Source organism: Monodelphis domestica, chromosome 4 (genome assembly GCF_027887165.1).
Source record: "Monodelphis domestica isolate mMonDom1 chromosome 4, mMonDom1.pri, whole genome shotgun sequence".
NCBI lineage: Eukaryota > Metazoa > Chordata > Mammalia > Didelphimorphia > Didelphidae > Monodelphis > Monodelphis domestica.
The window spans coordinates 340,200,298-340,221,569 of record NC_077230.1 but is presented as its reverse complement, the minus strand read 5'-3'; the positions used below and the strand labels follow the sequence as shown (position 1 = coordinate 340,221,569).

General features: G+C 40.0%; 1 protein-coding gene across 6 annotated transcripts in view; it reads right to left on the bottom strand.

Moving 5' to 3' along the window:
- The window catches only part of PAK1 (p21 (RAC1) activated kinase 1), a 211,878-nt gene that overhangs the window by 99,854 nt on the left and 90,752 nt on the right, over nt 1-21,272 (bottom strand). For all 6 annotated transcript variants that reach the window (XM_056794933.1, XM_056794934.1, XM_056794932.1 and 3 more), the window contains one exon: nt 1,830-2,037. In XM_056794933.1, coding sequence (XP_056650911.1) covers nt 1,830-2,019 — 190 coding nt within the window. In that variant the 5' untranslated portion in view covers nt 2,020-2,037. The remainder of the gene's footprint in view (nt 1-1,829; nt 2,038-21,272) is intronic.

The window sequence follows — 21,272 nt, the reverse complement described above, 5'->3', positions numbered from 1 at the left end:
CTTGCTTTCTTTATTTTTTTATTGAAATATATTTTGCATGATGCCACAAGTATAACTGATAGCATATTGCTAGCCTTCTCAGTAGGTGGAGGAAGAATGGAAGGGAGAGAATTTGGAACTTCAAATTTAAAAAGAAAAGAATATTTAAACTTTTTTTAATATTTAAAGAAGAAAAACAAGTTCACAGACACCAAATTAAGAAGATTTGAACTAGATCAACTCTCTCAGTTTACAGAGGCAGAAACCAAGACTGAGCTGGGATTTGAATCTATGTCCTCTGATTCTACAACCAATTACATTTGAAGTCTGGTGAAGAAACCTATTCGTGATGTTGAAAAGAAAATCTTTAATATCTAGCAGAGATGAGTAGGCTACTAATCCATTTATCTGTCACTTCCCCAAAACTTCTGACAATTTCCTCTTTTAAGTTATGTTCTTTTAGTCTTCAGAAATGGCATTCTAATCTGAGGCTGGGGATGATGCTTAGGGTAGAGCCAGGTTCAGATGAGCTGCTGTGGATGAACAAGATGCTACCATCTCCTCAATATTGCCCTGTATCTCTCCTCTTTCTTGGTAAAATCCTAAAAAAAAAGTTCTCTTCATTCACTGCCTCCATTTACTCTCTCTTTCATTCATTTCTAAGCACTCTGTAATCTTCTGTCCAATCTCATTATTCAATTGATACTGTTCTCCCTAAAGTTACCAGTGATCTCATTGGCCAAATCTGATGGGCCTCTTCTCAATCTTCATCTCACTCGGCTTTTCCACAAGTAAGAAACTTTTGGCCGCCTTCTCTTCTTAAATATTTTCTCTTCTCTGGGTTTTTAAAAACATTATTCTCTCATGGTTTTCCTGCTACCTAGCTGATCGGTCCTTAGACTACTCTGCCCACTTCTCATCCTTATCATACTCTTTTAATAGTGGGGGTACTCCAGAGCTCTTTCCTGGGGCTTCTTCTCTCTAGATACTCTCTCACTTCATCAAACTGCAAGATCGATCAGGTCTCATCTTTTTCCTGAGCTCTAATTTCATATCACCAGCAGCCTACTGGACATTTCAGACTTATGTCCTATTGACACCTCGAATGCAACATATCCAAAACAAAACCCATTGTCTTTCCCCAAAAACCACATCTCCTCTGAACATTTCTATGGAAGGCATCATCGTCCTTCTAGACTCTTAAAGACCTTAACTTCAAAATTATCCTCAACTCTTCACTCTTCTTTATACCTTATATCCACTTACCAAATCTTGTCATTTCTACCTCTACATTTCCTGGGTGCATTCCCTTCTCTCCATTCATACTTAGTTCAGATCTTTATCACCTCTCCTTAAACTACAATGGCCTCCTAACTGATCTTTATGCCTCATGTGTCTTCCCACTTGATTTTATCCTCCATATAGATGCCAAACTGATTTTTCATAAGCACTAATTTGACTTAGTCACTCCCCTATTCAGTACACTTTTGTGTCTCCTTATTATCTCTAGGATCCAATAGAAGTTGTTTCAAAAGTCTTGAGGCACTGATAAGCTTTAATAGTTTATGAAATAGCTTACACAATCTACTAAAGCTCATCACTGCCTTTTGGAACAAGCCCCTTGAGGGTACAGACTTTCATTTTTGTCTTTTTATCTCCAATCCCTAACACAGTGATGGACACACAGTAGGCACTTAATAAATTTTATTTGTGAATTATAAATTCTACTGCAGTAGAATCTTTGGGTTAATGGTTACCAGAGAGCCCTGGATCTGGGCTCTAAATGAAATTGTTCTCTAAAAACCAGACACCCTAGAAAGGCAAAGAAAGGAACAAAATAGTACACATACTTTTATCCCCTGGTAAGATGGAGCGATAAAATCGGTCTCTTTTCTTCTTCTCCTCAGGGTTTGGAGGCAAAGGTTTGGAGCCGTGGTTCAAGGTCCCAGCGTCTTTCCCGCCAGCTCCAATCATAGTGCTTGTGTTTCTCATCGGAGGGGCCGGAGGCTTGTCCTGAATGTCCACACCGTTATTGGACATCTTCACAAGGAACCGCTACTATAGTGGGAAGGAGGGAGGCAGGAGAGAAGAGGAACAGAGGGAGGGAAAAATGAAATTCAACCTCAATATTTTGAAGCAACAAAGAAGTAAAACATGCATTAATCACTTATGATTACTCCCATTTTTCCAGGCAGCAAAGCATAGTGAATTAGTACAGTCAATCAGGCAATAAACATTTATTAATCACCTGTTATGCATCAGGCACTAGAATAAGCACTAGACTGGACTTGGGAGTTAAGAAGACCTAGATTTGATGCCCACCACCAATGGCTTCTAGCTGTATGAACACAGATGATTCCTCACTTAACCTCCTTGAGAGTCAGTTTCCTCATCCATAAAGTGGGAAGAAATTACCTTTAGTACCTGTACTTACATCATGGAGTTCTCCTAGGATTTAAATGAGCATAAAGTATGAAAAGGATCTTATAAACCTCTCATATAGAAATGCAAATTATAATTATTATCCCAGGACCAATTTTAGCCCCACAACAAAAGAAAATCCTCATATTTATATGGTATGTTATTTTCACAGAGTATTTCCAACCAGTCTCTTATTTGCTCTTCCCAAAAGAGGAGATCCCCATTTAACAAGCTGAGTCTTAAAGCTGAAATGACTGACTAGCTTGGGGTCAAAGTGAATAGCTGAGTCAGACTGCAAATCCAAACCTCATTCCAAATAGAGGGCTCCTTTTCTCACGCTTTTAGCTGACTGAGTTAGGAACACAAAAGCACTTGGAGAGTAAGTATGGGAGTCATGGGTTCCAGTCCACTCACTACTGTGTGTGTGTGTGTGTGTGTGTGTGTGTGTGTGTGCATGAGAGAGAGAGAGAAAAGAAAAAGAAATAGAAAAAGGAAGAAATAGATTTATATAGAGATAGGAGAGGGAGAGAGAAAGAGAGGAAGAGAGAGGGAAGGAGAGAGAGAGGGAGAGAGATACTTTCCTCACTCTGGGCTTTTCTTATTATCTATAGAAAGGGAATAATAATCCCTGCCTAGGTATCCAAACAGGGATGTAGAGAAGACTCAATGAGAGCTAAAGGATAAGACATTGCTTTATGAATCAGTAATCACCAAAAAAAGTCAGCCTTTGTGATTACTATCTGAGAAATAGAAGTGATCTCAGGTCAAAATAAGAAAGAACTTGCAAATAATTAGTGCAGGTTACCTGCCTCAGGAAAGAGTGAATTCCTTGCACAAGACTACAGCCAGATGGTGCATTATGGGGAGTCTTGGGATGGGGCTCAAATCCAACCTCAGATACTCCCTAGCTATGTGACTCTAGGCAAGTCACTTAACCTCAGTTTGTCTCAAATTCCTCAACTGTAAAATGGGGATCATAATAACACTTACCTCCAGGGTTACTGTGAAGAGCAAATGAGATAATTTACAAGGCATTCTGCAAACCCTGAAGTGCTATATAAATGTTAGTGATTATTAACTACCTTCAAGCAAAGACTGATCACTTGCTGAAGACAATGCAGAAGAGATTCTTGGTAAGGTACAAGTTTATACTTAATGGCAGAAGACAACAGGACATCATTTCCCTTTTGTAGAGCACTGAGCCTAAGTTCACATTAGACTTTTTGGCATTCATTATGACATATTGTTGAATCATTCCAAGCTTCCATCCACTGGAATCTCCAGTCTTTTCCACAAGACTGTTGTCTAAGGATGGCTGCTTTATCCTATATTTGGGTGGTATCTCTTATATCTCTTTTAAATTTAATCTCAACAGATTTGGGTCATCATTCTAATCTGTCCCTTTGGGGATCTCTTTGGACTAGAATCCAGATCTTGAGATTCAAAGTCTAATGCTCTTTTCTATTGTACAAAAATGGGAGTAGAAAACACCCAAAACCAAAGTAAGGAAAGATCTTTTCAAAGTGATTGAAGCAGGAGGTTTCAGTGAAACATTCTGCCCTTTAATCCCCCTTGCTATGCCTATGTGCCAAGGATTAAGGAAGATGAGTTATTAATACAGGAAGTCCATGATGGGCAATTCTAAGCCTTAAGCCAAAAATTCTAGAGATGCTCTTCTATCCTGGTGAAATGCATGTTCCTGCTTAACAAGATTGCAGAACTAATTATAACTGGATCATGATGAGGTAATGGATTGACCATGCTTTCCCAATATCTCCAGAGTTCCGGGGAGCTCAAATAATTTATGAACTACTAATTATACTCAAGTATTAATTATGCATTGACTCAAAGGCTCTATAGAAAAAATCATGAGGTTCTACAGGACTGATAGGAAACCTTAAAATCCACGTAATATTGTATGATATCAGGTCCCTGAAGGAACAGGGAAGTGGCCAGTTATGCTCACTTGACAGATGGAGAAAATGAGACTCCAGAAAGTTAAATGATTTCCCCCAAGCAACTCAGGGACATTGCATCAATAAATGATCTCCATGCCAATAAAAGGATGTAGTCTGGGGGGAGGAGCTAAGGACAGTCTGACTGGACTAATGTTTAATAGGAAGAATTTAATCAGAGTCTGAGACAGAGCAAGCATGACTGAAAGGGAGGAACAAAGGGTTTTGCTCCCCACGTTCAAAGGAGAAATACAGCTAACAATACACAAAACAGGAGAATTATGGAACAATAGAGCTAGAAAGGACTTTAGAACAGGTCAGAAACTAGAACTTTAGAAAGGTCAAAGAGGGAAAGAGCTAGAATGAATCTCAAAAAACTCAATTTTAAGGCACAGTGGACAGAGAGGCAGGCCTGGAGATGGGAGGTCCTGGGTTCCAATTTGGCCCCTGACACTTTCTAGCTATGTAACCCTGGGCAAGTCACTTCCCCCTCCCCCCATGGCTAGTCCTTACTGTTTAAACCCATAGTATTTTAAACTTTAAAAAGCATTTTTAAAGTTTATTTATTTTAAAGATATTTAAAACCATAGTATTGATTGTAACACAGAAGGTAAGAGTTTTCTTTTTAAAAAAGGGTTTGGAGAAATTCAACACTGGAAGGAATTTCTGAAAATTGAAAGTTAAGAATTGGTAGGAACCCTAGAATAAATATGCAAAACTAGAGTGGGCCTTAAATGACAAATGACACTAAATAAAGAAAAAAACAGGCAAAATATCATGGCCATTATGGAGTTTTTAATAAAATAAACACATACACAAAGACCCATAACACATTATAATACAAGTTCATAAGTACAGCCAAAGGGTTGGCACTGAGGGAACTCAAGATTGAAAGAATCATTAATGACTTTATTTTTGTTGTTGGTTGTTTCAGTTGTGTCTGATTCTCTGTGACCCCATTTGAGGTTTGCTCAGCAAAGATACTGACATGGTTTGCCATTTCCTTCTCCAGCTCATTTTATAGATGAAGAAACTGAGGTTAACAGGGAGAAGTGACTTGCCCAGGGTCACACAGCTAGTAAATATCTGAGGCCACATTGGAATGCAGATCTTCCTGACTTGAGGTCCAGTGCTCTATCCATTGTGCCACCTAGCCATCCTCCATTATTAAGTTTCCTGAAGGTGGGGACATGTCAACTAAATCCTGAAGGATAGGCTGGATTTCAATGGGCAGAAGTGAGGGACCAGGAGGAGTTCCATACAGAATGATCAAAGGCATGAAAGCAGTATAGCAGGGATGTTATGTGGTTAAGTTGGTTGAATTATAAGGTACCAGAAGGGAAATAATGGAAGATAAGGCTAGAAATGTGGGTTTGTGAGGCAAGTGGGTAGCTCAATGGATAGAAAGTTGAGAGACAAGAAGTCTTGGGTTCAAATCTGGCCTCAGCCACTTCCTAGCTGTGTGACCCTGAGCAAGTCACTTAACCCCAATTGCCCAATCCTTACCCCTTGGAACCCAAGATGGAAACTAAGGTTTTGTTCTGTTTTTTTTTTTAATGTTTTTTTTTAATGTAAGGGAAAGGTTGAACTTGAATGGCCAAGCTTAGGAGTTTGGGCTTGAACCTCCAGGAATTAGGAAAATGATAAATTATATGGGAATTAGAGAATGGAAGAGGAATTGTGACACAATCAGATCTGTGCATTGGGAAGATTATTTTAGCAAACAAAATCAGGATGGATTAAAGGGAGAGAATGTTAAAAGGCTACTAAACAGTTCAGTCTGGACGTGATGAGGTCCTGAACTAAGCTGACACCAATGGGAATGGAAAGCAAAGGCAAAGGGAGCAAAAAAGATACTTCTGCTAAAAAAGTATCGGACTTAAAGTCAGAAAACCATGTGCTAATAATCAGTTCAGTCATCAAGTCACTGGGTGACCTCAAGGGAGTCCCCTCCTGTCTAGGGGCCTCATTTTCTTCCTCTGCTCAAAGCAGGAGTTTGGACTAAAAGACCAGTGAGTTTCCTTCCAGCTCTGATATCCTTCAAAGCTGTGGTTTCATGATTATAGGATCTCACTCAACATTCCGAACTGTCCCTTTGTAACTGTGGCCAGACGGACAAACCTTCCAGGCCAAACACAACAGCCTCCCCTATGAAGTAGTTCTATGTGTAAAAAAAAAAACAAATACTCCTAAAAACCTAGCAAAACTGAATATGGAAAACAAGAAGGCAGAAACTAAGTTACATAATAAATAAATAATATATAATAAATATATCATGTGTAATTATATATAATATATAATAATTAATAAATAAGTTAATAATAAAATACCCAGGTATTAGGTGGTGGAAGGTAACCAGCTATTTTCCACTGATTACAGAGGAAGGGGTCAAGGGCTTAAAACCATGGAAAGAGAGAAAAGATGACAGAATTAACTACGTCAGAGGTGAAAGGGACTGAGATCATCAACTATTAGGGATAGAAGAGGCTTTAGAAGATAGAATATTAAAACAAAGACTGTCAGAGCTGGAAGAAGCTTAGAAAGGGGAGCACAGAATGTTAAGACATAAGAGGGCCCTTAGACACAGAATATAAGAACAAAGAAAGACAGGAACCACATCTGGAAGGGACCATTAACATAGAAGGCTAGCTTATACAATATTTGAGTAGCAACAAGACCTCAAAATATAAAACGTCAGACCTGAGAGGACTTCTGGGGTCACTTAATCCAAACTACTTATTTTACAATTGAGAAAACAAAGCCCAGAAGGATAATTAACCCAAGGTCGTACAGTGAGTCAGGAGCTAAGCAGGGACTAGAAGCCCCGATCTCCTACCTCCCAGCTCAGTGCTTTAAGCATCATATGGGTTCCCATTAAAGGAAGAAGAATTTCTTGCCTTTCAGAAGTTATTAAAACAACAAAATGGATTCCTGAGCAATATATAAATGCCATTCTGTTACTGGTTTCTGAGGAACCAAAGCATAGTATTCCTGAATCTTAAGTTTCAAAAGGGTGTGGTAAGGTAGAAAATAAACGATGCAAATGTATTCTGAAGACACAAATTCAAATCTTGACTCTGACACCTAATATTGGTTTTAGACAAAGCACTTAACCCCCAACCCCGGTAGGCCTTACTTTCCTTATGTATAAAAAGCAGGAAGAGGAGGCTAGTTGAACTAGATCAGGGTCAAACACAGGGTCCAAAAGCTAAATGTAGCCTGAGTAAGGGCCAACCAGATTAAAATGTAATGGAAGATGTTTAACAAAATAAATTAAAAATATAGACACATTTTTATGTACAACATAGATAATGTTAATTTGTGATTTTCTAAGTCAATATGCAGCCCACGGGGATCTGTTTCTATTTTGAATTTGACAGTAAGGGTCTAGAAGCCCCTTCAGGCTTTAAATCTATAATCTTCTACTCCTCACAGAAGCTATTTCTAAGGCTTCTTCCTCACTCCCACCTTGCAAGCTGAGTCTTGCCTCTTAATTTATTGAAAAAAAATGGTCATTTAATGTGACCCATTCTCTCCACCTCAAAACTATTTGACACCAACTTCTACATTCTCCTTCTTTCCCCGTCTCTGACAAAGAAGTGGCCCCTTTGCTTGCCAAGACCAACTCTTTCACAAGTGTACTTGATTGCAACCCCTCCAGTCTTCTCCATCAGTTGCAACTTCAATCATCCTCCCTCTCAAGTCCTCAATCTCTCTCAGTCAACTGGTCCCTTTCCTGTTGCCTCAGTTGCCCTTATCTATTCCACACACATAACACTCAAAGGCTATTCTTCTGCCTTTGCACTGGCCATTCCTCAGGGTAGTCACAAATTCCTCTTTCTATCTGTATTATAGAATCTCTCTATTTTTAAGATGTAACTTAAGCACCATCTTCTGCATGGAGTCTTTCATGATGATGCTAAATGTTAGTATCTTCCTTCTCAACCTTCTATAAATAATAGATGGGCTAATAATAGGTAAATATACACTATATTTCCTTGTATATATTATCTTCATATTTATGCTATAATACCTTCATATACTATAAAGTTATAATAGTGGTGGACTTCACTCCATTTAGAACTAGATAAATCTAACAAGAAAGATGCTAAAGACTTGAAAAGATCCTTATAAAAATCAGAGATGATAAACCTCTTGCAATTACTGAACAGTAAAAGAAAGGAGTTTACCTATCGCTCAGTTACACATCACTTAACTCACCGAGGCCTTACATATAAAATTAGAGGGGTTTACTAGATGGCCACAGAGGTTCTTTCCAGTTCTCGGGGCACTTAATAGACCAGCACATTAATGATTCTAGAGATGAGTAGTATAGTGTATTAGAATCTCAGCTCTGACACTTACAAGCCATTTGACTTAAGGGAAAAAAACCAGTTTTGTCATTTCTCTGAGATTCTTTCTTCATGTATAACATAAGGATAATAATCCTTATTACCTACCTCACAGAATTATCGCAAAGGAAAGCACTTGATAAATCTTAAAGCTCCATAAAGAAATAAGGACTTACTCCAGCAGCTGCTGCTATTATTGTTTTTATTCATTTTAAGGCAGGGCCTGGAGGCTTGGAGTGACCCCACTGGCCCACTGGAATGCTGCAGCTTGGTATTTGCTGGGGTGGTTGTTTTCTTTCTGGTATCCATTTGGCCCATGGCCTGCTACAAAAACCTTTGGTCCTTGCCCCTGACTGTTGCTGGAACACCACAGAGCCCCAGATATTTCTTGGAGGCTGGGAAGGAGTGAAGGGGAGGAAAGGGAACTTCATACCTTTTCATAGACTCATAGGACCTGAGTCAAAAAGGACCAGAGGTCGAATCCAACCCCTACCAGAAGCATGAATCATGTCCACAGGGAGAGATCACTGTTACATTTTTCTGGGCTAGTACATAAAAAATACTAGATTAACAGGGAGGAGATTTAGGTTCTGGTCTTGGATTTTCCATTCACTCAATGTATGACCTTGGGCAACTAATTCAGTTTGGTAAAAGAATTGACCTGGGAAGAGGAACTCTAATTCTGGATCTGGCAGCATTTGCCAGTTGTGTGGCCCTCAGCAGATCACTTATCTCATTTGTTTCCTACTTGGTAAAATGAAGGGCAAATCAATTATCTTTATGGTCCCTTCCAACTCTAATATGTCTGTTTCATGGTTACTTCCTCAATTTGATCCTTGGTTTCCTCATCTGTAAAGTGAAAATAACCTCTTGGCTCCTATAAATATTCTCAGGATGATATAGAATATTGGATATGAAAGCACTTTGAAGAATCTAAAGGAATCTCTCCAAAATTTTAGGGGCTTTCCCAGTAGAAGGTTTCCCTCAATGGAGGTCTTCAAACAAAGGCTGGATTTATATTTCTTGGAAATGTTTTAGAGGGAATTGTTAGTCAGTGAATGTGGGGTGGATCAAATGGCCTCTGAGATCCCTTTTATCTCTGTGATTCTAAAAGGGAATCAGTCTTATGAAAAACATGTGGTATTGATGTTTCTAGGAAGGGTATTTAGAAATGAGGATATTGGACTCAAGTCTGAATCTTTAGGTGAGTACTGGAAGACCTGGGCTTGAATCTCAATGGGATCAGAATTTAAATACAGACCTTCTGACTCCATATCTGTGGATGAAAAGAGAAAAAAAGGGGGGGGATTAAAAGTAATAGAAGAACAATAGGTGGCAGAAGTAAAAGAGTCAGAGGGGGAAAATGGAGAAAAAATAGAAGAGGAAAGGAAGGAAGAGCAGAAAGTCAGAGAGGAGAAAAGGAAGAAAACCATTAAAAAAAAGAATAGAAGGAGGAGAAGGAGCAAGAAGATGAATAGAAGGAATGGCGAGAACAGCCAGAACAGTAGGAAGGAGGAAGAAAAAATAGAGAAGCCCAGGCAGCTGCTCCTAGCCCCAAGCTGCTTAGCAATTTTACAAATGACAGGCAAAAGCATAGATGGCAAGACTATCCTATGATACAAAGAAGGGAGGGATAGTTAACATTAAACTTCCTTATCCTCATACCTACTCCACTAAGTGCCTACCATGTGCCAGGCACTGTGCTGAGAGCTTTACAAATATCTTCTCATTTGATTCTCACAACAACCCTAGGAGGTAACTGTTATTATCCTTCTTTTACAAATGAGGAAACTGAGACAGGCAAAGGTTAAGTGATATTTCCAAGGCCACACAATTAGTAAATGAGGTCATATTTGAACTCAAGTCTTCCCAACTCCAGACCCAGAACTCTATCACTGCACCACCTCGATGCCCAATGAATTAGATGGTAGGGTTGTGTCTCCAAAAGATCTTAATCTAGAACAATGAGTACAAGCTAAAAAGAAGAAATGTAATAAGTTTTTAGAGTCACAAGACTCAAAACTTCAGAAATTCAACTTCACAAGTACAAGATGGCGGGGGAGGCGTGAGTAGAATTTTTTGCTTGGAAAATATCTGGGGGTTTGGGTGGCCTACATGCTCAAAATGAGTCAACAGTATGGTGCGGCAGCCAAAAAAGCTAAAATGATGTGAGGTTTTATTAAGAAAAGCCCATCACTTCATGCATGGGAGAGAAGAGTTCTGCTGCATTCTGCCCTAGAAGGATGCACCCCGAGGCTTGTGCTTTGTAGAAAGGCAGCTGCAGAGGAGGGAATGGCTTTGAAACCACAGGATGCAAAGATAGGTTTAAGGAAGGAACTGGGAATGTTAAGCCTACAGAAAAGAAGCTTTGAGGAAGGAGGTGATTGCTGCTCTCAAATATATTAGAGGCTTTCGTGCCGAAGAAACCTAAGACTTCTATTCTCCTGGCCCCAGAGGGCAGAATTGAAAGCAATGGGCTGAAGTTGAAGATAAGAAGTTTTACATTTAATTTAAGTAAGTAAAAACTTCCTAATAATGATCGCGTGTAAGTGTAGAATCTCCAGACAAAGAGTTCTGATTGGCGCTCACCACCTAAAAAGGCAACACATTCCACAGAAAGCCAGAAAGAAAGGAAATTCTTCTTTCTGCTTTAATTGGTTCTAGTTCCACCCCCTGGGAAACACGGATCACTTTCATTCTTTTCCCATATAAAAGCTCATCGAATTTTTGAAAGCAGCTACCCTATCCCCCTCCCAACTGCAAAATCCCACCTCAGTTAGTTCAAGAGATCTTGGTACGTCTCGGTCTTCAGTCCTCATTCAGGTTATCTTTATGTGGTCATGCTTCAGTTTAACAGCATCCTTTCAAAATCACCCAGGTCTGAACACAACCCTCCAGTGTGGTCTAGTCAGGGCACAGTACAGGATGACTGTCTCTCTGGGCACTCTCCTAAGTCAGCCAAACATGAAGCTATCTGAGTTTTTTTAGATTTGATGATGAAAAGGCTCTTCCAACCAGAGCCTGCATTTTAACTTAATTAAACAAATGTCTTGCTGGGTTATTGTGTATGTAAGTAAGCAGGGCTCCCAATGCAGCTCTGAAAAAGGCAGAAAGATGAATAGAATTCAGCCCTTGAATTTATAAAATATTTAATGCAAAAAGGGGAGTCTTCACCTGAAAAAGAGAAAGCTCACTGGCCAAGTTTCCAAGTTAAATTGTTAGATAAATATTAAGACCTAACTGAGTGGACAGCTAGGTAGCTTACTGGAGAAAGAGCCAGACCTCAAGACAAGGGGTTCTAGGTTCCAATATAGCCTCAGATACTTCCCAGCCGGGCGACCCTGGGCATGTCACTTAACCTCCATTGCCTAGTCCTTACTGCTCTTCTTCCTTGGAACAAATACATACTATGGAGTCTAAGATAGAAGGTAAGGGGTTTTTTTTTGGTTTGTTTGTTTGTTTGTTTGTTTTAATGATCAATACTCTATATTGGTTCCAAGGCAGAAAAAGCAGTAAGGGCTAGGCAATGGAAGGTAAGTGACTTGCCCAGGGTCACACAGCTAGCATATATCTGAGGCTAGATTTGAACCTAGGACCTCTCATCTCCAGGCCTGGCTCTCTATCCATAGTATTAATTTTAAGAAAGAAAGTAAAGGTTTAAAAAAAAATCTACTGGGCAACATGATATAAGCTGTACATATTATCATATATAGAGTGGGAGGGAGAAGGGGGAAAAAGAGGTAGATTTTGGGATATAACTAAAGTTAGAATGTTTCTCTTGGATTAGCATATTTGTTAAAATTTATTACATATTTATAATAAATTTTATATATTATATTGTGATATATATACATATATATTTTTTAATGTTTACTAAAAAAAGACTCAACTGGTCACAAAGTCCTAAGCAGGACACTCCAAATATGACTTAATAATATTATCTCATTGTTATTCATTCGTTTCAGTCATGTCCAACTCTCTGTGACCCCATTTGGCATTTTGTTGGCAAAGATATTTGGAGAGGTTTGCCATTTCCTTCTTCAGCTCATTTTACAGATGAGGAAACTGAGGAAGACAGGGTTAAATAACTTGCCTAGGGTCACAGAGCTAGTATCTGAGGCTGGATTTGGATTCCGGTCTTCCTGACTCCCAAGCCCACATTCTAACTACTGCAGCACCTACTAGCCCTAACATCATATGTTACAGCTCTCAAAGAGCAGCATGGAATGGCAAAAGATATGTTAAATTCCAGCTCTATTAGGTACTGGTTGGGTGATCTTAGCCAAGTTCCTTCCCTTCTTTGGACCTCCTGTAAACAAAGGGTTGGACCAAATGATCCTCAAGACCTATTTCAGTTCCAAAACCTATGATCCTAGATTGGGGCAGGGCTGGATGCAGAATCTCTACATTGAAAGGAACCTCAGCAATTTGGAACTATGCCCAAAGGGCTATAAAACTGTGCATATCCTTTGATCCAGTAATACCACTACTGGGTCTGTATACCAAAGAGATCATAAAAAAGGGGAAAGGACCTACAAGTACAAAAATATTTATAGCAGCTCTTTTTGTTGTGGCCAAGAATTGGAAATTGAGGCAATGTCCAAGAATTAGGGAATGGCTGAACAAATTGTGGCATATGATGGTGAAATAATACTACTGTGCAATAAGGAATGATGAACAGGATGCTTTCAGAAAGAGCTGGAAAGATCTCCATGAACTGATGCAGAGTGAAATAAGCAGAACCAGGAAAACATTGTACACAGTAACAGCAATATGGTACTATGATTAATTGTGATAGACTTAGCCACTCTCAGCAATATAATGATCCAGGATAATGCTGAGGGACAAAGAATGCTATACACCTCCAGACAAAGAACTGCTGAGTCAGATGGATGCAGATCAAAGAATACAATTTTTCACATTAGTTCATTTATGGGGATTTTTGGGGGGTGGGGTTGGTTTTGTATGAATGTGCTCTTGCAACAATGACCAATACGGAAATGTGTTTTGCATGATAATATGTATAACCCAGATCCAATTGCTTACCATTTCCAGAAGGGGATGTGGAGGGAGACAATGTGGGTCTTATAATTTCAGAAAACATATGATGAAAATTGTTATTACATGTAATTGACAAAATAAAATATCTTCAAATAAAGAAAAAAAGGAAGGAAGGGAGTTCATGTTGTACAGGACAAAGCAATATGGCATAGTAACTAAAGAATTGGATTTCAGTATCAGAGAGAGTTGGATTCAAATCTAATCTCAGAAATCCATGACCTTGGTCAAACTACCTAACACCCCTGTAGGTTTCAATTCTTCACCTATAAAATTAAGAAAATTGGATTTAGAATGCCCCTAAGGTCTCACTCAGGATCCTATGTTCTGATGTCCCCTCTACAACTAGATTGCTTCATCTTTTGGGGGTACTGGTCTGGTACAACTTGGACCCCTTCACAGAATTATATTTTTAAATTACTATGTAGGGTTTCAAAAAATATAAAAAATTGAAATATAGTTTTTAAAATAAAAAAAACACCTCTATGAACCTCCTAAACCTATCCACTGAGTTTAAGAATAGGTAACAAAGAGTTCAGTTTAATAGAATTTTAAATATACCAAAGAGAGTGAGAAGTTTGGAACCAGGTAGAATCACATATTCACAGAATCTGAGAGTTTGGAAGGGACCTTAGTGCCTATCTAGTCCATCCTTTATAATCAATAAATGATCATCTTATCACATTCTGAAAATTTCCAATGAGGAAAAATCTATCACTTTCTAAAGAAGGTCCATTCCATCTTTAAGATTTCTAACTCCTTCTGAGTCTCAGTTTACACATCCATAAATCAAGAGGGTTAAAGAGATGAGCCCTAAATATCCCTTCTACCTGAAACCTGTTTTTAAATTGCAAATGCTACAACTGGGTGTTCTTCTGGGTGCTCCAAGAACACAAGGAAGATACTTTTTTTTTGTTCATTCAAGAAGTATTTATTGAGTGCTTACTGAATATAAAGTTCTATTTTATACCATTTCTCTTCCCTTTAATCATAACTTTAATGAGTTTAATCACAATTAATTATATGAACCTTTTCTGGCAAGTTGATGTTTCTGCTTTTTAGTAAACTTTCCAAATTTGCCATCAGAAAAACTTATTTACTGCCCTCATAGATTTTACTCTAATTGAATCAGAACTGACACACAATAAAGATGTTATTGTTTAGTCATGCCCAACTCTGCAGGACCCTAAGAGCCATAGCTAACAATGGGTTTTTCTTGGCAAACCATTTTTTTACCATTTTCTTCTCCAGTGGATTCAGTGGATCCTTTTGTCAGGTAATCAGAGGTTAAAGTGGTTTGTCCAGAGTTACATAGCTAGGAAGTATCTGAGGCCAGATTTGAATTCAGGTCTTTCTTACTCTAGGCCAGAATTCTATCTACTAAGCCACTTGGTTGCCTCCTATAATAAATGTAGATTGGAGCAAAATTTCAAGGCCTTGAATGGGTCAGGAATCTGAATTTTATTCGGTAAGCACTGGGAAAGCACTAATGGTTATTTTTAGGAAGAGAAATTACATGATCAGAGTCGAAAGCTGAAAGAGACCTCTTAGATCAATGTAATCCATTCATTTTATAGATGAGAAAAACTAAGGCTTCAGAAGGGGAATGTGACTTGCCCAAGATCACAAAGGTGGTAAATGTCAGATGTGAGATTTAGACCCAGGAACACTAACACCAAAAAGTAATAACTCTTTCCAAATGACTCAGGCAATGGTGTGAGGAGTTGAATGAGCTGGAAAATGGCCTTCACCCAATAACAACAGAAAATGGACTCTTCACCATTCCTGAAATGCCCAGGGTATGTCTGCTTTTACTCATACTGACCCTTCCATCTGAAATGCACACCACTTTCTCTACTTAGAGAAATCCTATCCATCCTTTAAGGTCCAGCTCCAATGAGGTACCTTCTCCAGGAAGTCTTTCTTGATCTCCTCTCTGGGTATGTTGTCTCTTGCCCCTGCGTTCCTGGGGTTATTATTTTAACTTATTAAGTTCCTGGGGAAACATTCCTGGGCTTATTTTATATTACCCTGTCCTAGAGTTGCGTGTTTCTAATTTCCTTATTTCCTACTAGACGATGAGCTCTCCAAGGACAAAGGTCAATGTCGTGTTCAAGTCTGATCCCTCTTGGTTCATAACGCAGTTTCTTACACAGAATGAGTATGCAAATCTGGCCATTGAGCAAGAAAACAATATGGGTGGGTCCACATTTTTTTCCCAAATTTATTTCATTCTACATTCACCTTTACAAGTTTTACTGTGTCTCCTGTTCTCCCATAGCCCTTTCTGTTATCCCTAGGCTGGAAATTTACTTGGTCTCCATCTTTATCTGTAGAAATTTCTCTTTTCCTTCAAGACCCAAGATATGGGTCACCTCCTGCCTAACGCCTTCCCTGATTCTCCCCAGCTGAAAATGAACTCTCCTTCTTCCAGTTTTTCATGCCATTTAAAAATTGTTATTTAAATAAATATTTCATTACAATTGTTGTTACTCAGTTGTTTCAGTTGTATCCAAAGCTTTGTGACCCTGTTTGGGGTTTTCTTGGCAAAGCTATTGGAGTGATTTGCCATCTCCTTTTACAGCTCATTTTACAGATTAGGAATTGAGGCAATTAGGATCAAGAGACTTGCCCAGGATCACAAAACTAGTAAGTGTCTGAGGACAAATTTGAATCCACAAAGATGAGTCTTCCTGACTCTAAGCCAAGCACTATCCACTCAGCTGTGCCAGCAGAACTACCCAAAAATATAATGGGCTTCCCTAGAAGGTAGTGAGTTCCCCAACACAAGAGGTCTTCAAGTGGAATTGGACAACTACTTATTAAGAAAGCTCAAAGGAAATTCCTGTTCAGGTCCAAGTTGGACTTAGAATGCCTATGTGGTCTTTTCAAGCTTTAAATTCTATAAAACAGTCCTAGATAAGACTCTAAGTCTATAAAACCTAGGGGACTCCCTAGGACTGTGAACAATAGTAGCTACTATAATCCAGAGTATAATTTTACTTTATCATAGAACAACCCATCCATGGAGTAATCCATCCACAACTCATCCACCCTCTCTCATCCAGTGCCATTCTTCTCTCTTGCCATAAATCCTCAAAACAGAGGCTGGTGACCTCCTCATTTCTTAGCTACATATCCTATTATCTTTTCTTCTTGCCATCTGACCAGCCCATCTTTTTTAGTCATGCACATTCTCTATCTTGGCTTTTATGCTACTTCTCAAATCCAAGCTCTTGTTGGTAATATGCTAGTTAATCCACTAAGCAAGTACTATGCACCAGGCATAGTAGGCGAAAGACATTCCTTGCTCTGAAGAAGCTCACAGACAAATAGGGGAGCAAACCCCTATGTTCAAACAAGCTAGATGCAGAAAAATTTAGAGTTGATCTGAGAGGAAAAGCACTAAGATGAAAAAAAGACCAGGAAATGCTTCTTCAAAGGCGAGACTTGAAGCTACTTACACTCTGAGTGTTTTCAACACCCACTGCAATTCATCCAAAAAACATTCATTAAAAATAATCCCTTCCATTTCAACAGCGCTTTCAAAGAAGACCCCAAACTGGCCCTAATAAGGGGCATTGTTACAGTAGCATTACCCCCATTTTATAAGTTAAGAACCTAAGATTTAGGGAGATTAAGTGATTTGAAGTGTGGTACAGTGGAAGAAGTCAGAGGTCCTTTGCTTCTTGGGTAACATTTCTGGGGCCTCAGTTTCCCCGTATGTAAAATGAAAGGATTGGATCAGAGCACCTATCAGGTCTCTTCTGACTCTTAAGTCTATGAACCTATGTTGCTGGTTGCATAATAGTATCAGAAATAGAATTCAAACCTAGGTCTTCTGAGACCAAGTCTAATACAGCCTTTTTTCAAAGACTACTTTATCCGTACTGCTCAACAACCCATCAGAGAAACTGCACAAAGCATATTTTGGGGGCATGGGAAGGGGCACTCCTGGGCAAAGGAAGGAAATGCAACATTTTTTCCTACCATAAAATATGGAGGAAAAGATGTAACTATGAGAAGGAATACTGATGAGGACATTTATAACAGGCTTCAAAACCTCAGTTGTCTCTGACTGTGCCCTGTTTCTCACCTCCCATTGTTCACTGACCACCAAAAAATTCTATCTTAACTTCAGCACCTGCCAGGGAGCCTCCCTGTCTACTCTGTATGTATTTTATAGGTACCTAGTTATTTACATACTATCTCCCTCATTAATGTAAGCTCCTTGAGGACAAGGACAATCTTACTGCCTTTCTTTCCATCCTCGGTGATCAGCACTAAGCAAGCACTTTTGTTGTTGTCCAGTCACATCAGACTCTTTGTAGCCCCTTTTAGGGTTTTCCTTGGCAAAGATACTAGAGTGGTTTGCCATCTCCTCCAGCTCATTTTACAGATGAGTAAACTGAGGCAAATAGGGTTAAATGACTTGCCTAGGGTCCACCAGCTAGTGTCAGGCTGGATCTCAACTCAGGAAGATGAATTTCCCTATTTGGGGGTCAGCACTCTATCTACTGAGACATCTAAATGTCCAAGCTAGCACTAGAAAGTACTGAATAAATGTTTGTTGACTCAACTGCCATTTGTCTTCTAGTCTTACTATTGCCATCCTAGGACAGGTTTTCATTTCCACTGGACTGGGTCATTGCAACGGCCTCCATCTTTTCCATTCTTTATACTACTGCCAGATTAATCTTTGGAGTTTACAAGCTAAAGGTTCATCTACTCCTAAAAAACTTCATAAGTTCCCCATTGCCTACATAAAAACAAGACACAATACCTTTCATGGCCTTCATAGGACGCATGCATGATCTGGTATAACTCTCCCCTCAACTCCTTCTCACACTACTACCAGAATCATAGAATTTAAGACTTTAAAGAGGGGGCAGCTGGGTAACTCAGTGGATTGTGAGTCAGGCCTGGAGATGGGAGGTCCTGAGTTCAAATCTGCCCTCAGAAACTTCCCAGCTGTGTGACCCTGGGCAAGTCACTTAACCCCCATTGCCTAGCCCTTACCACTCTTCTGCCTTGGAGCCAATACACAGTATTGACTCCAAGACAGAAGGTAAGGGTTTATATTAAAAAAAAAAAAGACTTTAAAGCAACCACAGATTATCTAGCCCAAATTCCCCCATTTGCAGGTAAGAAAACTGAGTCCTTGGGGGCAACTGGATGGCTCAGTGGTTTGAAAACCAGGCCTAAAGATGGGAGATCCTAGATTTAAGTGTGGCCTCAAATGCTTCCTAGCTAGGTGACCCTGGCAAATCACTTAACTCCCATTGCCTAGTCCTTACCACTCTTCTGACTTGGATCTAATTCATAGTATTGATTCTAAAAAGGAAGGAAGGAAGGGTGGGAGGGAGGGAGGAAGGAAGGGAGGAAGGGAGGAAGGAAGGAAGGAAGGAAGGAAGGAAGGAAGGAAGGAAGGAAGGAAGGAAGGAAGGAAGGAAGGAAGGAAGGAAGGAAGGAAGGAAGGAAGGAAGGAAGGAAGGAAGGAAGGAAGGAAGGAAGGAAGGAAGGAAGGAAGGAAGGAAGGAAGGAAGGAAGGAAGGAAGGAAGGAAGGGTGGGAGGGAGGGAGGAAGGAAGGAAGGAAGGAAGGAAGGAAGGAAGGAAGGAAGGAAGGAAGGAAGGAAGGAAGGAAGGAAGGGTGGGAGGGAGGGAGGAAGGAAGGAAGGAAGGAAGGAAGGAAGGAAGGAAGGAAGGAAGGAAGGAAGGAAGGAAGGAAGGAAGGAAGGAAGGAAGGAAGGAAGGAAGGAAGGAAGGAAGGGTGGGAGGGAGGGAGGAAGGAAGGGTGGAAGGGAGGGAGGGAGGGAAGAAGGAAGGAAGGAAGGGTGGGAGGGAGGGAGGGAGGGAGGGAGGGAGGGAGGAAGGAAGGAAGGAAGGAAGGAAGGAAGGAAGGAAGCAAGGAAGGAAGGAAGGAAGGAAGGAAGGAAGCAAGGAAGGAAGGAAGGAAGGAAGGAAGGAAGGAAGGAAGGAAGGAGAGAAGGAGGGAAGGAGGGAAGGAAGGAGGGAAGGAAGGAGGGAAGGAAGGAGGGAGGGAGGGAGGATGAGTCCAAGAGAAAAGACATGACTTGCTTAGTAAGGTTAGATAGCTAATAAATGTCAGGTCTTGAGCCTGAACTATTAGGTCCAAATTCAATATTTTTTTCCCTGCACCAAAACTGCCTCTCATGTAAAGTGTATATAATGATCCTTGTTTTGTGGATGAGGAAACTTACCCAAGGTGACAAAAGAGAACTTGTGATTACAGCCCAGCTGTTGAATGAGGAAAGGATGTTAGAACTGTGAGGACTTCTCAGGTCAGCTGCTGTGGTATATTGAATTGAATCTGGTGTCAGAGACCCTAAGTCTGAATCTCTACTCTACTACTTACTGTGTGACCTTGAACTGATACCTCTCTGAGTCTCTGTTTCCTCCACATCTGCAAAATGAGGAGAATAGATTCAACTAACATTTTTTTAAGGCTATTAGGATTAAGTGACTTGCCCAAGGTCAAACAGCTATGAAGTATCAGAGGCCAGATTTAAACCCAGGTCCTCCTAACTCCAGGCTTGGCACTCTATCCACTGTGCCACCTACTGCCTCTTGACCAATAATTCCTAACTTTTTTTATGTCATGGATCCCTGTAGAAATTTGGTGGAGTTTATGGATCCTCTTTCTCAGGAAAAAAAAAAGGTTTGAAATAATGAAAGGAAATACTCATTTTCAATTAGAGATTATAAAAATAAAAATAAATTTTTCCCACCCAAGTTCATGGAGACCCTAAAATCTGTGGGTCTATGGACTCCAGAAAGAACTCCTAGATTCTGTAATCCCTCCCAGTCCTAAATCCTAGGGATTATAATCCTGTTCCCATTCACTTCACCTCCCAAACAGCCACCCGAGTTTCCACTGTTTTTCTTGCCTCTCCAGCTAGGGAGAGCTCACCCTTGCAGCCTGATTTAATCCTGTCAGCCAGAAGCTGACTTTAGGAAAGAGAGGTGGAGGAGTAAGGGGGTAGAGAAGAAAAATCTGCCCATGTCACACAGTTCTGCGATGTGGTGAGTCACAGAGGGAGCTCAGCTCAGTTCAGCACTGAGTCTTCCAAATGGCCTTGAGCCAGGAGGAGAAGTTAACAGGCTGGAACTCTGCTCCTCTTCCAAGCTAAAGATTGTGTGTCTGGCTAGAGCACAGAGGCCAACCAACTGGCTTTCCCCCATCTCATCAACACAAATTGTGGGTAAGAGATCAGAATCCTGGGCTATTAGGAGCTAGAAGGGGCCTTAAAATAGAGAAACTGGCAGCGCCAGAAAGGGCCTTAGATCACAGAATGTCAGAGCTGAAAGAAGCCTCAGAACACAGAAAGTCAGTGCTGGGAGGTACCTTAGATTGAAGAATGTCAGATCTAGAAAGGGCCTTAGAACATAGGATGGCAAAGCTGGGAAATGTCAGAGCTAGGAGGTAGCCTGGAACAGAAAATGCATGAGAAATGTTAGAACAGAAAATGTAAGAAACCGTAATGC